This window comes from Ruditapes philippinarum, unplaced genomic scaffold (genome assembly GCF_026571515.1).
Source record: "Ruditapes philippinarum isolate M1 unplaced genomic scaffold, ASM2657151v2 ctg340_1_1_1_1, whole genome shotgun sequence".
Classification (NCBI taxonomy): Eukaryota; Metazoa; Mollusca; class Bivalvia; order Venerida; family Veneridae; genus Ruditapes; species Ruditapes philippinarum.
Window position 1 is genome coordinate 144433 of NW_026859220.1, and position 18961 is coordinate 163393.

Below are 18961 nucleotides of genomic sequence, written 5' to 3' on the forward strand. Positions count from 1 at the left end.
AATCGACCATTTTATGGCATGCGTTTACTTAGGACCTTTAACATGCAACGTATATACAATGCAGGAAATAAATACGCGGGAACGACCTATTTCTCAGAAAGAAATAACATCTAAATTATACCATGATAATGCATTTCTTATGTCAGCGAAATGGCAACCGCATAGAAAGTCTTTTTGATCAATACTCCTGATGCAAGCGATTTTTCTTCTTGTTTAACTGATTTGTTATTTAAGAGCTGGTCCCCATGGGGGTGCCCCATTAAGTAGATTGATAACATAATCCATGTTTTTCCTTCTTTTTGTACTTAATTCTAGTTCGCGGAAAGAATTTATATTTCGTCTTATTTAAAGTAAAAAATGCGATACGTATGACTAAGATATAAGAATAAGACATATTTTCAGCACTCTTATATATTGTTTAGTCTTACAAGCTGTGAGTCAAAGGTATATAGCACACGACTATGTATATTTTGTGTTTTAGCAACATCAATTTTTTCTCAAATCGGAGAATTTTATTAAATCAAATACGATTCAACAAACTCTTAATTTAAGAAGAACTTAAATATAGGCGTTTGGCTATTTCTAACTCTAATTTAAATCTATACCCCACTATCTACACCCCACGCATCATTCCCTTCGTGTCTTTGCCACTTTTAGTGACTTTGTGTCGAGTGGCAAATATGTTCCTTTCCAGTGATTTGATTTTCCGGTGTGGTAACATTTTGTCGTAACCACGTTCCGTAAACGTTGCTTTAGCTGGTTTATTTTGAAGATTTTTTTTTATTCATTTATTTATTTTATTTATTTATTTATTTATTTATTTATTCAGGCTGCGTATTTCTGTTAACATTTTAAAATGATTGTCATTTCAACAAAAACATTTGCATGATGTGTGTTTCTGAAAAGACCTTTGTATGAAAACAGTGTAATTTTCTTCAGACACCACTGTTTTGATAGCAACTAAAACACTTCAGCAGATTAAATGTGAAAACAATAAATTATGGATGAATATTCACGCATACATGCGCAGACGACAGATGTAACAATCGGAATATGTCTGTCATTCATTCGGGATACAAGAAAGGGTAAAAGAAACAAACCAGTCTCATTTTAACGTATTAAATAATTATTGTATAAATAAAGCACACGCAAACCGTTTATTATAATAGAGATTCATATTTCAATACATTTTTCCAAGAAATAATTCGCCTTGTAATAAATATATTATATCATTTTTATTGACATGTAAATGATTTTGTGGTGTAATGCCGCCTCGAAAATCGCCTACATGTACAAGAAACGGAATAGTTTTCGGATAAATCTTACTATTACTTAACATTGCGAGCACTCGTGTCAGAAAATTGGTACAAAAACGGTGTTTAAGGAAAACCTTTGAACAGTATAATTATGTATATTGTCACCAACCTAATAAAAAAAGTTAGATATTTTTTAACATTCGTTATATAATAATCCTAGTCTTCAGACTTTTTTTAAAGCAAATATTCTATATAAAAGTTTCACAATCGTTGTGTTATGCTTAACTATGACAATATATATATATAGAGTTATAAGGTGTAGTCCAAAATGTCTAAAATAGAGTGAATGAAGTATGAATCATTAAATGCAATACCTTAAAAATCCTATACTGGCGGCCATATTTACCACAATATCTTATGCCAAATGTTATGTACAACTCTTCAAAGATTTGTTTGTTTGCTTAATACACATAAGAAAAAACATATAACTCTAGATATTGCATTATTTTGCAAAATACTGTAAATTTTCGGAAGGGTATCTCAAAATACTGGATTTTGGCGGCCATCTTGGCAGCCATTTTGAATTTTGGCCGCCATTTTTATTTTTAGGCTGGGGTCTCGATCCAAAACAGCTAGAAAGACATCAAACTACGATAATCCAAAGTGGTTTGCCAGTAGAATTAATAGATCGATTATATGTACTTTGACTCTAATTCCTAAATATGTTAACCTTTCATCCCATGCGACAAGTGCAGACCATGATAAGCCGCCCGTTTGTGGTCTGCACTGTCCGCTAATCAGCCGGTACATATTTTCCTGAATAGATGAATGATTTTGTCAGGATTGAAAGATGGACGAGTTAATTTAAGATATTCAGCATGGTTCAGGTTAATAAACGTTCTTATGTACATTTGATATCTAAAATTCAAAAAATTTCTGTTCATATAAAAATTTATTATAACTATACACAGTAACTTCAATAAATACGAAACATTATTTTTCTAATATTCATATTCTTTTCATCTTAAAAAGCTATCATCTTATTTCAAAGGTATTGTGAAGATATCGACTAACATTGTTTTATTTTACAACAGAAAAACAAAAACCGGGAAACTGCTAAGAATAAAAAACACGGGTACAAAAACATTGTGTTAATGCACTTCTCATGTTCTCATAAATAGGTATCCCCACGGACAGATCGCGCTACTTTTTTCTTCCGTGCGAAACTGCTTGCTTTTAACATTGTTGTTTTTGTATTAAAGCACTGATCTCCAATGGTTGACATTTAAAACGGATCGTTTTACTGGTTTTGTTGTCGTTTCTTTTGAAAGTGATTGCCGATATTTCCCAATATAACAAATTGTACCTGTTATGTCCAGGAAACAATTCTTCAGTATTCAGATCACTATCGATTCATTACAGTCGCCTTAAGGGATTTCATTTGGCAAACAAATAAGCTATGTAACGTTTGAAAATGAACATCAGTTTGATTCAAAAAGCCTTTTCATAGCACAATTACCGATTTTCCAAAGTCGATACAGTTGCCGGTAATAGTTCTCAATGTTTACCCAAATAGAGATATGTTCATTTAAAAAACGGACATGGATTTCTCGGTAGGGGGCCTTTTCATGTCTCAAAGTATCCACATGTTTGCAAATAGGAATGGTAATGCTAATCCAGCTGTTCTTGGAATTAAATCTTTTGTCATATATTTTAAACTTGACTTGCCAAAAATACAATGCATTACAAATGCCTTGAAAAAAAGAACAAAAAAAACGCAAGGCTATTAGTCCTGTAACTATATTGGAAGTTACAAAACGTAATGAATTTCAACTATTGTTTACTCTAAAAATTTCTTATGAAGATATGATGGGTTTGAAAAAATAAGTGTTTGATAATAATTTAACTTAGTAAATGTAGTTGAAAGGGCTCAACTTATATTTTTGAGGATTTTTTAAATGGAATAACGTTTATTAAGTAAAGAAAAAAAGAGAAATTGTGCTCGTATAAATTCGTTTAACTTCATTATTTTTCGTAACTAATGGTTATCTATAGAGCTGCGTATCGACAAGACGCTTACAGGAATTGTTTAAGACAATATTCTTTTCAAAATATACCGAAAATTATAAAGTTTACACCTGACAATGCTTGGATGATTAATTAGCAAGAAATTAATTACACATATTGTTAAAATCTTAAACATAAACATTATATCTAAATGATAAAATTCAAAATCCCATAAGTACATGGGACTGCTCTTTTATAAGATGTACGTAAGATGTAAGATGTATTCTGTATGTACATGAAAGTCATTTAAAATTTGCTGGTGAAATGTTTAAATTCAATAAGATTTTATTAAATGGCTAATTCAGAAATCTGGGATCAGTTCATCGTTACATATTTCTTGATTTATCATACTGCGAGGAATATATGCTCTCCAGACTTTTGCGCATAAATCAAATACACCGACAACAGGGAAAAGAAAAAATATGGTGTTATTGTCCTTAAGAAATTTTAGAAAATTAAGAAACAAAATAAATGTTACGAATGATGTACGAGATATGTCCTCGCTAAAATGAAGAAAGTAGTTCCCCTTTTAATCGCATCGGAATGTTTAAACATTCAGACGTAATATAATACCTTATAATAAGAGAATTACCCGGTCCATAGGTCTTTGTAGATTTATCCCTTACCATGCCAAGATTCTTTCAATCTGAACAAAACCAGTTATCATTTCGTGAAGGGAAATATATGTATTTAAATAACTACTGACTAAACAGCGTTCAGAGAAGACCATAATAAGACAACTAGGATCTGTTGCCGCCATGGGATTAGTTTTTAATTACATGGGACTGCTCTAATATATGATGAAATAAAGTCTTTGAAATACACAATCCTTTTTCTGTTATTAAAATTATAATCATCTTATATATAAACAAATATATATAAGAAATAAGCAAATAAATCAACATTCAAATGTGGCTCAGTTTGTACAGTTATCCAATCCTGATAAGGACAAATATATATATATATATAGATTAAAAGCTTCATTTAGTACTCCAGAACCTTGGAGCTGAAGTCTCTACCCTCGACTTATACTGAATGAATAGTGAAGACCTTGATAAGACGGTCTGTACTTGATCTTGGTCTGCACCTATTGCATTAATAGTAATCGTTATTACAAGCTCTTACAAAATAGTAACATGATTGTAAACTACTGTTAAATCATTATTATTCGTGGGGTACGAATTTTCGTGGTTTTCGTGGTTTTCGTGGGTAGGTCAATCCACGAATTTAAGATCCAACGAAATTTTATCCCAACAAATACTTCTTACCCTGTCTCTGTTCTATATATTACAAACATGCATCTGCTCTTTTCCGGGCGATTTTTGTGAAATGGATGTTAATAATATACAAAATAAATATATAAAATGAAAATCCACAAATTTAAGAACCAACGAAAATGCCCGTTTTGATAAAACCACGAAATGTCATGCCCACGAATATAAGTGAATCGCAGTATTGTTTGTTAATGAAATAAAAAATTGATAAAGACAATAGTCTTACAAATGTAAACAGTAAACAATACAATGTAAACAAGAGACCTTCAAAGTACAGAAATAAGACAAAATAATAATTGTATTGTTTATAATTACTGGAATAACCTGCTGAACTGTGGCTGATTTCTAATATACAACATGTAATCATATAAAAGGCACTGAATAATTTAGTGGTCTTCTACCGCCTCATTCGACTTACTGATTGGTTAATGTGCGAAACAGCCCTAGGCGCGTCTCGGGCCATATGGTACTAGATTATTTTTAGAAGTTTTAGAGCTGGGGAAAGATAAAATTGCTTCACCATGTTCGTATTTTCCCCTTATTTCATCTTTACAAAATGTCAGGTCAGTTACAATAACTTCCATTGTATAACAGTATATATAGTTTTGTGACTTAAAAAAATATAATAAATGTTTTAAAACAGCAAGTACATGTATAGGATTCGCATGTTGTTTTTGTGTTTGTGTGTGTGTGTTTTTTTGTTTGTTCGTTTTTTGTTTTGTTTTTTGTTTTGTTGTTTTTGGGAGAGGGTGTATGTATGTGTATTTCTTTGTTGTTGTTGTTGTTTTCGTTGAACGATATGTAAATATCACCACTGTCGACTTTTAAATATGAATTGCGTTAATAGATACGAAAAATTTATTATTGAAATACATTCATTACTAGCATTTTTATTAAGCACTTTGCTAGGTTTGCAGATGTTTAAAATGTTTTATTTGTTGTTGGTGTTGTCGTAGATGTTATGGATTTTGATATATTTTTTTTCAAAATTACATGTATATATACTTAATAACATACCAGAAAAAACACTTACGTCACTCACGTTTCAGGAGTGGAAAATTTAATAAAGAACATATAATTGTTGTTATTGGTTACCAGGTTACAATAAATATAATTAACTCAAAGAACTCGAACTATGAAGCTCTATTTATAAATATAAAACAGGAAAACCCCTCTAGAAAAATACACATTGCCAAGTCACGGGCCTCGCGAGAATTCATCATAATAAAATGAAATTAATTACTCATATAACGGGCTTCAATGTCAAATGATTTACTTTTTTATGACTATATTGATCAGAGCGTAAAACTCTTACGGTATGTCGCCATATTAGAAGGACGAAATTGACTTTTAAATAGTTTACTTAAAGGAACCTTATACCTCAGAAATCCATATCATTTAAGGTTCTTTATAAATGTTAAACATGAGTTTAATAACATTTTAATAATGGATTATGAGCATGTTAGATGATTTACAACTGACGAAAGCAGCGCTGAATGTGCAGTAATTTGTTGTAAAGGTAGCAAAAATGTAAGCAAAGTAGTATTTTGAATTCCGAACACTATAGTTATATCCTTTCTTTGGGGATTCTTATTTTCTCTATTTTATTGAATTTAAACTATATGTTTTATCATAATCACTGGGTAGGGTAACACAGGAATAAAAAAACGCTTGAATTGTGTTATATATTGTTTAAATCGCCAACACGGTTAATAAATGGAATATTTCTTTGTTTGTTTAGTAGTAAATTGAATTGAAAGAACTGAATATGCAAATACGGCTCCTAAAACATTATATTATAAACCAATTCCCATATTTCAAGGCAAGTCGTAAGAATGACGCTCCGGCTACCGTACTGTATTGACGGCAACACAACCTTTATTTTCCATCGATGTTAAAAAGTACAATAACTCATTGTACTTTCGGCCATAGATTTTGCACAGTTTGGAGTAACGTCTGCACAATTCCTACGCAACGGGAAGTATAATGTGTTAACGTAATGGAAATTACATTCTAATCGCGCCCGAGTACAATAATAATTCTGTGGGTTGTATATGGTAATGCTATACATGCATGACTATTACCCAGTATACAAAGGTATATAAAAATGCATTTACATGTAGATGCATGTAATAATATTTCTTGTCAAGAAACCTATACGCTCTAAACCTATAGTTTTGGTGTTCTGCGTTCATCTTTATGATACAAAATAAATATTGTTAAAATAAAAAGAGGGTTAAGCAGCCCTATTTTTTCTATGCATTTGCTTCTTGTTAGTTTCGTTTCCTATTACATGTATACCGGTATTATGGCCGCTTAATTCAGTTGTCCTTCACGGTCAGAAACCAGCACGTATGCATTAATATTTCATTAGTTATTGACCCTGGATGAAAATATGAATTATCTCTGTCATAAAAAGGACGTGTGATGTGTATAGCTTTATGATTAATACATTGTGTTACCTAACGAGTTAGATTTAATTAATTATATGGGGAAACAAATAACGCTATTATGTCCTTAAAAAAAGAACTCGATATAAAATGTAGTTACATAAAGTATTCTAAAATGTTTTCTTGTTGTTGATTGTTTAATGATATGTTATTTTTTTAACCACACTAATTTTGCAGGCGCAGTACTCCAGTGTCCCATTACAATGTTACATTTCTCTTATACTTCAAATTAAAGAAGAAACAAACTTTAATATGATGCGATTGTTTAATATTCTTTTTCCATCTTACATTTTTTTCAGATCATTTAACGGGAGGCGGTGTGGGGGAGTGCGATATTCAATGAAGAATGTTTCGGAAGAGTTTTATCTTAACCCTTACAGTCTTATGTAATAATAATACGCACTAATTCGTTTAGCTATAGACAAGTGTGCTTTGCTATGAGTAAATAGCTGATGTAAATGTTTGAGTCAAATAATTAACAATTTGCATAAGTAGCCCAAGAATTAATAATAACTCAAAATATAAAAAAAAATCTGCATCGCTCGAATGTATTATTGATGCTTTTATTATGTGAAAGTAAATAACACGCCTACATATAATAATGAAAATACGCAGTATGTCATTCAAAACGTGCAATATTCCGTTAAAATATGCATCATATAACTTTAATGGTGAGGTGTTTATGGCAAATTTTCGACCGCCTTGTGCATTTTAGTGTTGCCAGTCGTAAAAGTTTTGTCGCGAGACAATAGTTTAATCTCATTATTTGAAAACAGAGGCCGTATACCTTCTAAGGTAGAGATATCATCAATTATGCATGCTTCCTCACCAGAATAGTCTATCAAATGAAAACAAAAAAAGCGGCCACACTTGCATTTCCCCTTTTTTGTTCAAGTCTGTCATGCTAAAAGGAAATAAGGCTTTGAATGACAGACATCCTTGTGTTATCTACTTGTAAATTGTCTATATTTGAACAAACCTTTACATAAACCTGTATCTTTTGCATTAATATATTTATTTTTAGACAATGCATTACTCTTATTATAAAGCTTTATACCATTTATATTTTTGTTTTAGAGCGAGTGATTACCAATCGCTTTACAGGAAACACTTCTGTTAGGCAAGACCAAGTCAAGGACCTTACTGCAAATCGGCGCGTTACTTCATAAGCCTACCAGAGAAAAATTGTTCACTCATTGATTCATGTTTTTAGATACGTTTGGATAAACTTGTATCTTCAGAATTATGTGATGCATATTACATGTACTTGATAAACAAATATTTACCTATATAAAAGTAAGATAATGCGCGTTTGGGCCCATGTCACCTACCATGTGACCAATCAGTGATGATTTACCAAATCATGGTACAAATATAAAAATTATGTATAGCTATGATAACCCCGATAAAACGTTTACAATCAACCGAGATATAACCTTTATCAGTCAATACCGATTCAAACTTTAATAATCAATCCCAATATATTCTTTATCAGTCATCCCCGATATATCCCTTAACAATCAAGTAAAATATAACCTTGAAGTTCGTAAGTCAACCCAAATATAACCTTTTATATCAACCCCGATTTAAACTTTAACAATCAATCCCTAAATAGTCTTTATCAATCATCCCTGATATAACCTGTAACATTCAACCTAGCCTTTGTCAATCGACGGAACGTTAAAAAATACCATTGCCACCTCTACAGCAAATATATAAGCGTTCTTCCAGTGCTTTCAGCACTTTGATTGTGATATGAACATAGAATAAGTAGGTGCACATCAAGATAAAATATAAATATGATTCCAAATAGACGAAAGATGCAGCGTATATGTCACACGAACACCTGAAGTGCAAATTTTCCATCAAGGATACACACACTGCTGTATTTTATCTAATATTCTGATTCCATATTTGAACTTTCTAAAATATCCCAGACATAATACAGTGGAAATAATGCAAAAGGTTTATTTATTTATGAAATTCTTGAATTTCTGACACGTATTATTATAGACCTTTTAGGAAAGGAAAATGAGGAAGATCTAAAAAGAAGGGAGAAGATACAAATTAACATATTAATATTATGTTTTCCCCATTCTTGCATTCTTGGTTTAAAGGCCCATCATCGACATATACAAAGACTATATTTTGTTTCTTTAGCTCTGTTGGCAATGGGTGTAATTTTAGTGCATAAGTATTTTGTATGCAAGTCAAAATACTACTTTGTTTTTACATTTTGCTACCTTTACGACACATTTCTCGCGTTCAGCGCTACTTTCTTCAGTTGTTAAAAAATTTCTGCATGCACACACTCCATTATGAAAACATCGTGTTAAATATTTTAAAGAATTAAAAGATATGGATTTCTGAGGCATAATAGAACTTTAAAAAAGTCCAAACAAAGACTTTTTTGTGACACATTATGTTAAATGCATGATAAGCTTGATTAAACATTAATGTCTTTCAGAATTGTAATTAATCTCTTCAAATGTTCAGTATCAGAAGAAAATCTACAGCACACATTTAAGTGATTTCACCTTAATAAGATTTGTCAAGTTCTGAAAATTTGTCTCTTTATGGGTTTACCTAGTTCGTAGTATTTGTTTTTGTGGGTCTGTGTGGTTCTTAATGTTTGTTTTTGTGGGTCTGTGTGGTTCTTTATATTTCTTTTGTGGGTTTGTGTGGTTCTTTATATTTGTTTTTGTGGGTCTGTGTGGTTCTTAATATTTGTTTTTGTGGGTCTGTGTGGTTCTTTATATTTGTTTTTGTGGGTCTGTGTGGTTCTTGATATTTATTTTTTACTAGCTTTTAATACTGGTATTTTTTAAATTTCAATATTTTTCAAAAGTTAGCACAATATATGTAGTATATGTGAATACGTATAGGGTTTTGTTTTTGTTCTTCCCTTATCAGACATTCAAAGTAATCAGAAATCGTAAACATGAAAGTAGCCAGTAAATGTAGACAGTAAATGCACATTTTTCCATAACTACATGTTTGTTTGTTTGTTTATTTGTTTATTGTCATGGAACTATTGTATACGTAAAATGTGATTTCCTGATTTTGTTTGTTAATTTTTCATGCAGCTATAACATATGTGAATATAATGTATTGTAGATAATGTACTTTGTACAAATCTTAATAAAATTTCTGTTCTGTTCTGTTTAAAAACGCTTTTATATATCAATCTACATAAAATATCTGAGCAATCTATAATATTTTTAATCATTCTTACTGGAAATTTAAACCTTAAATGTTTTACAAATTCGCTCGAGACTTGGTTTCTATGACGACTTATTTAAAAAAAAACAACACACACACAGCAAATACGACTGAAAAAATAAAAGCGAAACGTGTTCCGAGCTTTTAGCAATTAGTATAATATTTGTAATAGATCTAATTTTCTAAAATATGATACGTATTAAGGCACGAGTTTCAGGATTGTATCTATGTACATTTTAGTCATTAAACAGTTATTTACTTTTCCAGACATGAATATTTCTCTGGGGAAATCGTTTGCATCCCCGTTTGACAAACGATTGCGAGAGTAGAGTAGAGTTTCTCTAAATCCAACACTAATGGAATCAAAGTTGAGATTAGGAAGTTGAAATTAACAAAGACTAGGAAAATAAAGACACGTGTAATGTTGATTTTCGTGGTAGGATTTTGAAATTTCTCAAGGGAAATCCAAAACACTTCCCCAGCAGATCTCAAAATGCTGTGAGCATACATGTTGTGAAAGTTAGGACAAGTTTTCTTTAAATGAAGTACTTTATCTTTTAAGTGGAATAGAAAGATAGTTTTGTTTTGATCACAAAGTCCGCAATTTTGTAGCCTGTAGTTTATATAACCCGAGTACTTACAACTGTTTACACACGGTTATATTGATAGTTATAAAGATTTGTTGAGAGGTTATATGGCCCTATATAAATAAATAACCGTAGGACAAGGGTTATACATATTAAAATACCAGCATATATACGGCGATATAACCTAGCAAGAATCTTTATAACTAAATTATAATACATTTATAATACTTCGTAAATTGACTTAAATCATTCATTTAGATCATATAATCGTCACAATTATCCAATGAAAAACGACGTTACAAACGTGCAGTACTATAAAAGCAGTAAAATCTTTAAGCAATAAAAGATTTTTTAATTGGAATTAAAGCCCTTTTGGTGGAGAAATAAAAATGTGTTCATGGGTTTACAACAGCCGCGTATATAATATCATATCAGTATATCATATCATATCATATCATATCATATCATATCATATCATATCATATCATTTCATTTCCTCCAATGAATATCAGCGTAACAAACAAACAGTATTATAAAAATAATAGGAGAAATGACAGTCTGATGTTTTATACATTTGTGTATGTATTTATGTACACGTCTGAAAATAATATTCTTTTCCGTTCTTATCGGTTCGGTTCAGATATTATCTCGAGAAATATCCTCTTGAATTAATGATTCTGTACTTAAGGAGGGCTTGTAAACCATAAGTGGTGTTATAGTGTTTAACCAGTGGGTTCGTTCTCTTAAAGAGTTGCATTAATTGCGCATGCGCCAATAAAACTCTCGTCTTTTAAAGAGCGTCTATAAATGGAACAAATAAAGCATGTATTGGAGTTGATCACATATGATTTGATTTCTTTAATATAAGTGGACATCATTTTGTTGGGTATTTTTTCTTTTTGCATGTTTAATCTGATCCTTACAAACAACAACAACTCAGATCCAATCTAGGTATTGTTTACACTTACATAATAATGTGTTGTTTCTTTTGAATAAAAATATCATACAAATATGTATACATGCTTGAAGCCTAGACATTTCTTCCATTGCGATCTTATAATTAAATCTATATTGAAAATGTGTAACGTTGCATATCGCGAATTAAACGTAAGCTGATGTCACTTCCGCTTTAGCAAACAGCTTGAACATAGAAGTGTCATATTCACTTAATTTCCGTCCGCATAACATACTGAAAATTAAGTCAGTAAGGTTGTAAACTAAACCTCCTAAGGTAAATATAGAAAATTATTGACCTATTTCTTCTCATATTAATTCAAATCAATACAAGTATGATATAAAATACGTGTTTTTTCCCCGCACACATGTTAATTCACACATTGAAACACGACTCCGGGGATTGGAATCCGTTACTTTGTAACGTTCAAATCGATTTTACTTGAAATTAATACTGTCATAATATATGAAACAGTCCCGTATTGGTGTTAAAAGATTGTAACTCCTAAGTGTTGCTTTAGGAGGAATGTGGTACAAATCTTTTCAAGACATAGTAAATTGATATCGTTTTTTTTCCGGGAATTTGAAAACAAAAATATGGAGTATTATTTTTTAAAATTAGTAAAAACTACTTTTAATTGAACTAATGGACTTAAAATTTCATTTTGAGACTAAAACTCAGTCTGTCTTTTAGAAATTTTCAAGAATTAAGTGTCAAAAGACATTTAGATGCAAATCTTAACATAAAAATGAAGGCACTCTTATTCTAAAGCTTTGACATATTATGTCAAATATTGAAATCTTGAAACATTTCTACACATATCCATCTTAAATAATAAATATTTCCTTTCTGATTGAGCATAATAAAATTATATTGTATATCTCAAATATAATAAATAACGAGTCTTTGTGAAGAAAAGCATATGATATTTAATTTATGACGATCAATGGTACATTGTAAATACATACTATTTCAAAAGCCAATACATACTCGTACTACCACCGCTTTAGAAATAGTTACATTACGTCACTTCCTGAATTAATTGAAAGCAACACTATACAAACATTATTGACTTTTGTCATAATTATGTATATATTACAATATGGTCTATATTTGTCCGTATATACACAATCAAATGTTGGAAGAATTTGTTTCCCAAGCATTGGCGTTGATTGTCGAAAAAACAATCATTTTTTTTTCAAAACGATTTAATTTTGGTATCCAAAAGGTTGCTCATTGGCCATATAAATGAATTATCGTTTACGTTTACTTCTTTTATTCTTTTGCAGTTGGTTTAATTATAGTTATTTAGTTTTTGCATGTAAGTCAAAATACTACTTGCTTAAATTTTGCTACATTTATGATATATTTCTGCACGTTCGATGCTTTCTTCAGTCTAACATGCCCTAAATTCTTTATTATTAAAACATTATTAAACACATGTTTATTCATTTTTCTTCATTTCTCTCTTGCATAACGTGGCTTTTAATCGTTGTTCATCAGATATGTATTTTGTATGAAAATATACATGTCGAGAAAATTAAGACCATGTAAAATAAATCAAGACATTCTTTGGTATTTTTAACTAACAGTTTGTTTTCTTGTCTCGCTTGCAATATAAGTAAAATGAGATTTTTTACATTCTGGAAAACATTTGAAAAGAAGCAGCCGTTCAGCTTGGTTACAGGCGTATTATGTTTCCCTTTAAATAATTGATGATGATGTTTAAGAAACGTTCTGGAAACAAAAGACGATGTTGTTTCAAGTTGCAAATATTTTTCCATCATTTGTCGAACATCTATGAACATTATCCTATGGCAGGTTTAATGGATACGAGCTAAGTTTGATTAAGTCGCGGCCTGCATTTTTTTTTTGTTGTTGTTGCGTTTATTGTTTTTTTTCCTGACACAAGCCCTAGTTAGTAAGTTGGTATATGAATCTTGAATTATAATTGCTTTTTTTCCCCCAAAAAATAATACATTTGCAATTAAAAAGTTGTAATGTAAGATGACTATCTCATTAAGAAACAAAAAGGCCATGTTACCAAGTCAACGATACTATTCAATTAACGGAAATATCTAGGTTAGGCAATAACTGAGGTGAAGTTGTATATAATATGATGTATATCAACAATATATATATAGATAGCCCATTATATTGTTGTGACAATAAACATTGTTATATTATCCACTAATTGGATAAGCTTATGTAATATCTGGTAATGTAAATATGTTTTTATTGTTACAACAACATCAATAAATAAGGTAAAATTAGATCATGTCCTTTATGTGTCGCGGAAATTCGCGACAATTCGCGGCAGATTCCGTAGGGAAATTCCTTTACTTTGAGAAAATGTGAACTTAATTTGAAGAGAATGTTTACCTTTCGAAGCGGAGTAAATACATTTTAAGATTACTCAACTTGAGGAAATTGAATTTATAGCTTTAGCATTGTATGAATTTCAACAATCTAGGTGACGTTTTGCATTTATTATGCGTCGATATCTTTACAGCATTATTTCTTCCTCGTTCCTAACGAATGAATGGCTTTTCTTAAAACAATAACAAAATAGTTTTCCTTTTTTCCTTTTTTCAAATACCAAATCATTAAACTTTCAAAAGTAATAAAGATTTGTCTTTTTCATTATTTAACCATACAATGTATTCAAAAATAAATTGTTAACCCATTATGTATTTGGCCATTCAAAATTTCTTTGATTGTATTGGAATATCAAAAGCAAATAATTGAAAGACGCAGTTTCTGTTTATTCAACCTGTTTATGGGAAACAACGGTAAGTGCAACTTTTTTCCCATGTCCCCTAGCACCGGCTTAAGCGGTGTCTAACACTCAATACAGAAAGAACTTGCAGCAATAAAAATGAGGGACTTAATTACCTCAAGAGGTCCTCTGCATAATTAAAATTTTAAATAACATCCGCTTTTCTTCTTGATTTAATTGATTTTCTAATTTGATTGTGAAATAAGTATTTTCCGTATCCTTTTCTTTTTTTATTACCCCTTCCTACTTTTCATAAGGTTTATTTTCTTGCGTAAAAAGATTAATGTATTACAACTCGCAAACAAAATGAATGTGTTCTGTAGAACACTGACAAATAATCGTGGAAGTTGATGAGGTAAAACAGCTCAATAACTGTCCGTTGTAATTATGTGCTATTCTTTCTTTTGTGAATAGTAACCTAAATATATGTACATGTCAAATGCTACGTTTGTTCCTAAGCTAGCATGGAGGCTTTATTTTGATCTTTTCATGATTTGTTTGTTTTGTTGCAAAAAATAGACCGAAAAGTGCCACAACCTTGATGCACCATAGCACTGGCTTAAATGGCACTAAATTTTTCAACGGAATCAGAAGGACCAGTAAAATAAAACAAGACTGCGATTATTTTCATAAATTTGACATGAAAGCAACGAATTGGAAGTAAAAAATTCTTATTCCAACAAGGCAGGATACATTCCACTATTAGTTATGACGTTAAATTGATAATTGATGACGTCACAAATTCAAAAACGGGATATCGTTTGTTTTTATTAAAAATATCAGAAAATGAATTTATAACTTTTTTCTTGTTCCTAGGTTGAACAATATTTGAATAATCTTTTTCATTTTGGTTACCCGGAGTTCCAATGGCTAATTCCACCGCCCGATTAATGTCGTAAAATTCAGTTTTAATTTCCTGAAGTCAGGATATTGAACACCGTATCTTGCTCAATGCCTGATTTACAATCTAAAACAAATTCCCTTTTTTCGCGGGAACAACAGTGCACTCGATTCATGATTTTTTGCGAAATTGGAGCTCGCAGTGGTTTTAATCAAGGTTCTTGTCAACGGCCTGCTTAATTGAGTTCTCAGTAAATTTTCCGTCGTGTCATATCAATTGAAGTTCGGTTGAGGTCCAACTGTGATATGTAATCATTTTTATTAAATAACTACAAGCTCTGGATGATGTACTGTAAGAGAGAATTATCAGAGAATCTGGGGGAAATTATATGATACTGTTAAATGTGTTTATATGCATTCGAGTATGTTTCACCACATTGAACACAGACAAAATGTTCAATTATTTAGCAGGATATTTTTGGTTATAAGTGTGTGTATATGACAAAAAAATGAATTATTTATATGATTGATAAAATCAATTTTAAACTCTTTTTTTTTTACTTCCGATGAATTTGTTGTTCATATGTAAACAGTGATTTTGTAATGCATACTTTATGGCTAAACTTTGCTCTGTACGGTAAAGCTTTACGATTTGCCCTGTCTTTGTACAAACACACAATAAAACTGATCGTATTTAATAGAATATAACACCTTAAAGTTAAATGTATACTTTTTGCCTCAGTAAAACAGGCTTATATTAGATATTTTAAGTGACATAGATACAATCTAGGTCATACATGGCGACTACCCAGCTTCTTTTTTTTTTTTTTAGAAAACTTCGGCTGCATTGCCGCGCATTATTTCTGATAGAAGGGGCACCTGAGTAAATTCACCGACCTTCCGTAAATTAGCTATATTGTTTTATAGTATAGAACAATTCAGTATTCCTTGCGGGATTCGAGTCAACAAAGTAGGGAGTCAAGTGAGTTTCCGTCATCAACATGAACCGCTTGTCCAGAAATACGTAGGCCGAACATGATTATTTATTAAGCTATTTCTCTATAAACGGAGAAAGACCAACTGAATGCTTCTCGGATTACTTTATACGAATTTTTTTATGAAAGCTATTAGTTTATTAAAACACTAAGCAATTAATGTAAAGTTTCTTGTTCATGGAAACAGCGGCTTGTTTTTCGATGAGATTTGAGCCCACGAGGCCTGCAGTCCTTAGATTACTAATCCGACGCGAACTCTGCCACACCTGCGCTCTCTCGGGCTGGTTTTTATACGTAAATACGTATACAGGGTTAGATTTAATGTAGTTCAAAAACCAGGGACCAGTTAGTTAAAAGAAAATCAACAACGTTAAGTCAGGGTTGAATAAGATGTATAAATCTTATATATATAATATATATATATATATATATATATATATATATATATATATATATATATATATATATATATATATATATACATATATATATGATATATACAGACCAATAGAATATCATGAATACAAAATACTGAAAATTGAAAAAAAGTTGTTTCACTTCTGTTCTTCCTGCTAGATATTAATTTCATTAATTATTGGAGTGATTTTTTTCTCCTTTATTCTTAGAACTTCATTTATCGTTTAAGCACCCATATCATATAGAAATAAAAAGCAAACTAGCGCTTTAATGGGTTTTGGTATTTATGACAAAACCAACGTTTATGATGAAAGCATTAATAAAGCGAAGTATTGATTAACCATAAAAAGTATTGCCATAGTTACAAATGTGTCAATAATGGTAAATTTCACTGACAAACTATTTGTTTTGATATTTCTAATAAGATTTTTTATATTGATAATGATTGAAGCTTTTTGTAGTGGTTTTTTATGATGATGTTAGGTGCTTTTGCTGTTACTGCTAATGACGAAAGGTGTTATTCTTTGTAATATATCATTGTTATTATTATAATTATTATTTATAATACCATTATTAATAAATGGCAATGTACATAAAACATTGTCACCCAAAATGTCAATCCGGTACATATTTACTTCATATTTATATACAGTCCTGCGATTTATAAAGATATTTTCAACTAAATATGCAAACATATAAAAACAATACAATTAAATATATAACTTACGTTGTCCGCTAAATCGTCGAATGATATTTTCCAAAAAAGTATTTTGAGGTGCAACTAGACCCCTTCGTGCCCCCGGCATCTTTGTAGATTTATAATCTCAAATATCTGTGAAATATTTTCGGTATTTTCATACTTCCGGTATAATAAATATTTTTTTAAACTACAAACAAAATCATCCACGAATTGAGTTAATCCTTTTTCACTTTATATCCATTCTTATTCACTGTATTTATGTATCAAAGTTCAAGGTATCACTATCCCAATAATTGTGCTGTACTTTTCTTAAAGCAATAATAAAATTCATCATGAATATGTTAGACTAGAAACTTTTCCCTTTTTTCCCGTTAATATCTGTTTGCGCGTGGCTGTTACATTTTTTCTCCTCTAATAACGAACATGTCAACTAGTAGCTCTCGCAATCCTGTCACAAAAATCGATTTCACATTGGAAATATTATCAATTTTCACTTCTGTTATACCTGGCAAGTTATATTTGGCGACTTGTTTCCGAATCCCTAGGTGGCTGGCAGCGTCCTATTGGTCGCTATGACGACGGCACACGCTTCTGCTATAGAGATCGTATATGAACCTGATACACTACTTTGAGTACGCAATATCAATAGTTGAAAGAAGCGGTTAGCAATATAAATAAAGAATAAACAATGCTAAGCGGTACCTTTTTTAAAAAACACAAAAAAAGAAAAAATAGATAAAAAATTTACCAGCCTTTTGTACAGCTATCAATTACTCTATGTCGCTAATAAAGTATTGCTGAAATGGTTTAGCCAATTACAAATACTAGCTTTCGTCACTTGAAAAGAATTGTTCTGTTTAGTCGGGACATGAATATTTTAAAAGAAACGAAATTAAGTACTCTTTTGTTTCTAATATTTTCGTCTAATCGATGTATTGGACGCCGCGTTATATGATTAGCTACTGTCGACCTGCTAACAGCTGTTATAGTGTATGTTAAACAGCGAATACGTCCAAATGTACCGATGACCATTTGTATGATTCCTTCATTTTTATCGGTTTTGTAGTTAAATTTTCATTTCATGACTTTCTTTTCTTTATTTTGAAGAATTTAAAGTAGATTTATTAACATTTATTAACAAATATAAAAAATGATGTATGTAAAATAAATTGGAAAAATGATATTGAGATTATTTCAAATGATTTTTTTTATACTTAATATTTATTTATCTGTACATTAAAGGTACACATTCTTTTTTATATGTTTGACTTGTGAAAATCTATTTATAGAAAGATCGATCTTTCATTTTAACAGTACATTATTTTTACTAAGATCTATGAATACATTAGACTAAAAAGTCTTATATTTGTTTGTTTTATAATATATTTTTTTACATTTTTATGGAGTTACTTTGTGCGA

General features: G+C 30.6%; 1 protein-coding gene across 1 annotated transcript in view; it reads right to left on the reverse strand.

Annotated features, from left to right (window-relative positions):
* The window catches only part of LOC132755657 (potassium voltage-gated channel subfamily H member 1-like), a 63881-nt gene extending 45798 nt beyond the window's left edge, over window positions 1–18083 (reverse strand). Inside the window, exon 1 of the mRNA XM_060746550.1 lies at window positions 17570–18083. Within this exon, the coding sequence (XP_060602533.1) occupies window positions 17570–17648 (79 nt within the window). The 5' untranslated portion in view covers window positions 17649–18083. The remainder of the gene's footprint in view (window positions 1–17569) is intronic.
* Between the last annotated feature and the right edge of the window lie 878 nt (window positions 18084–18961).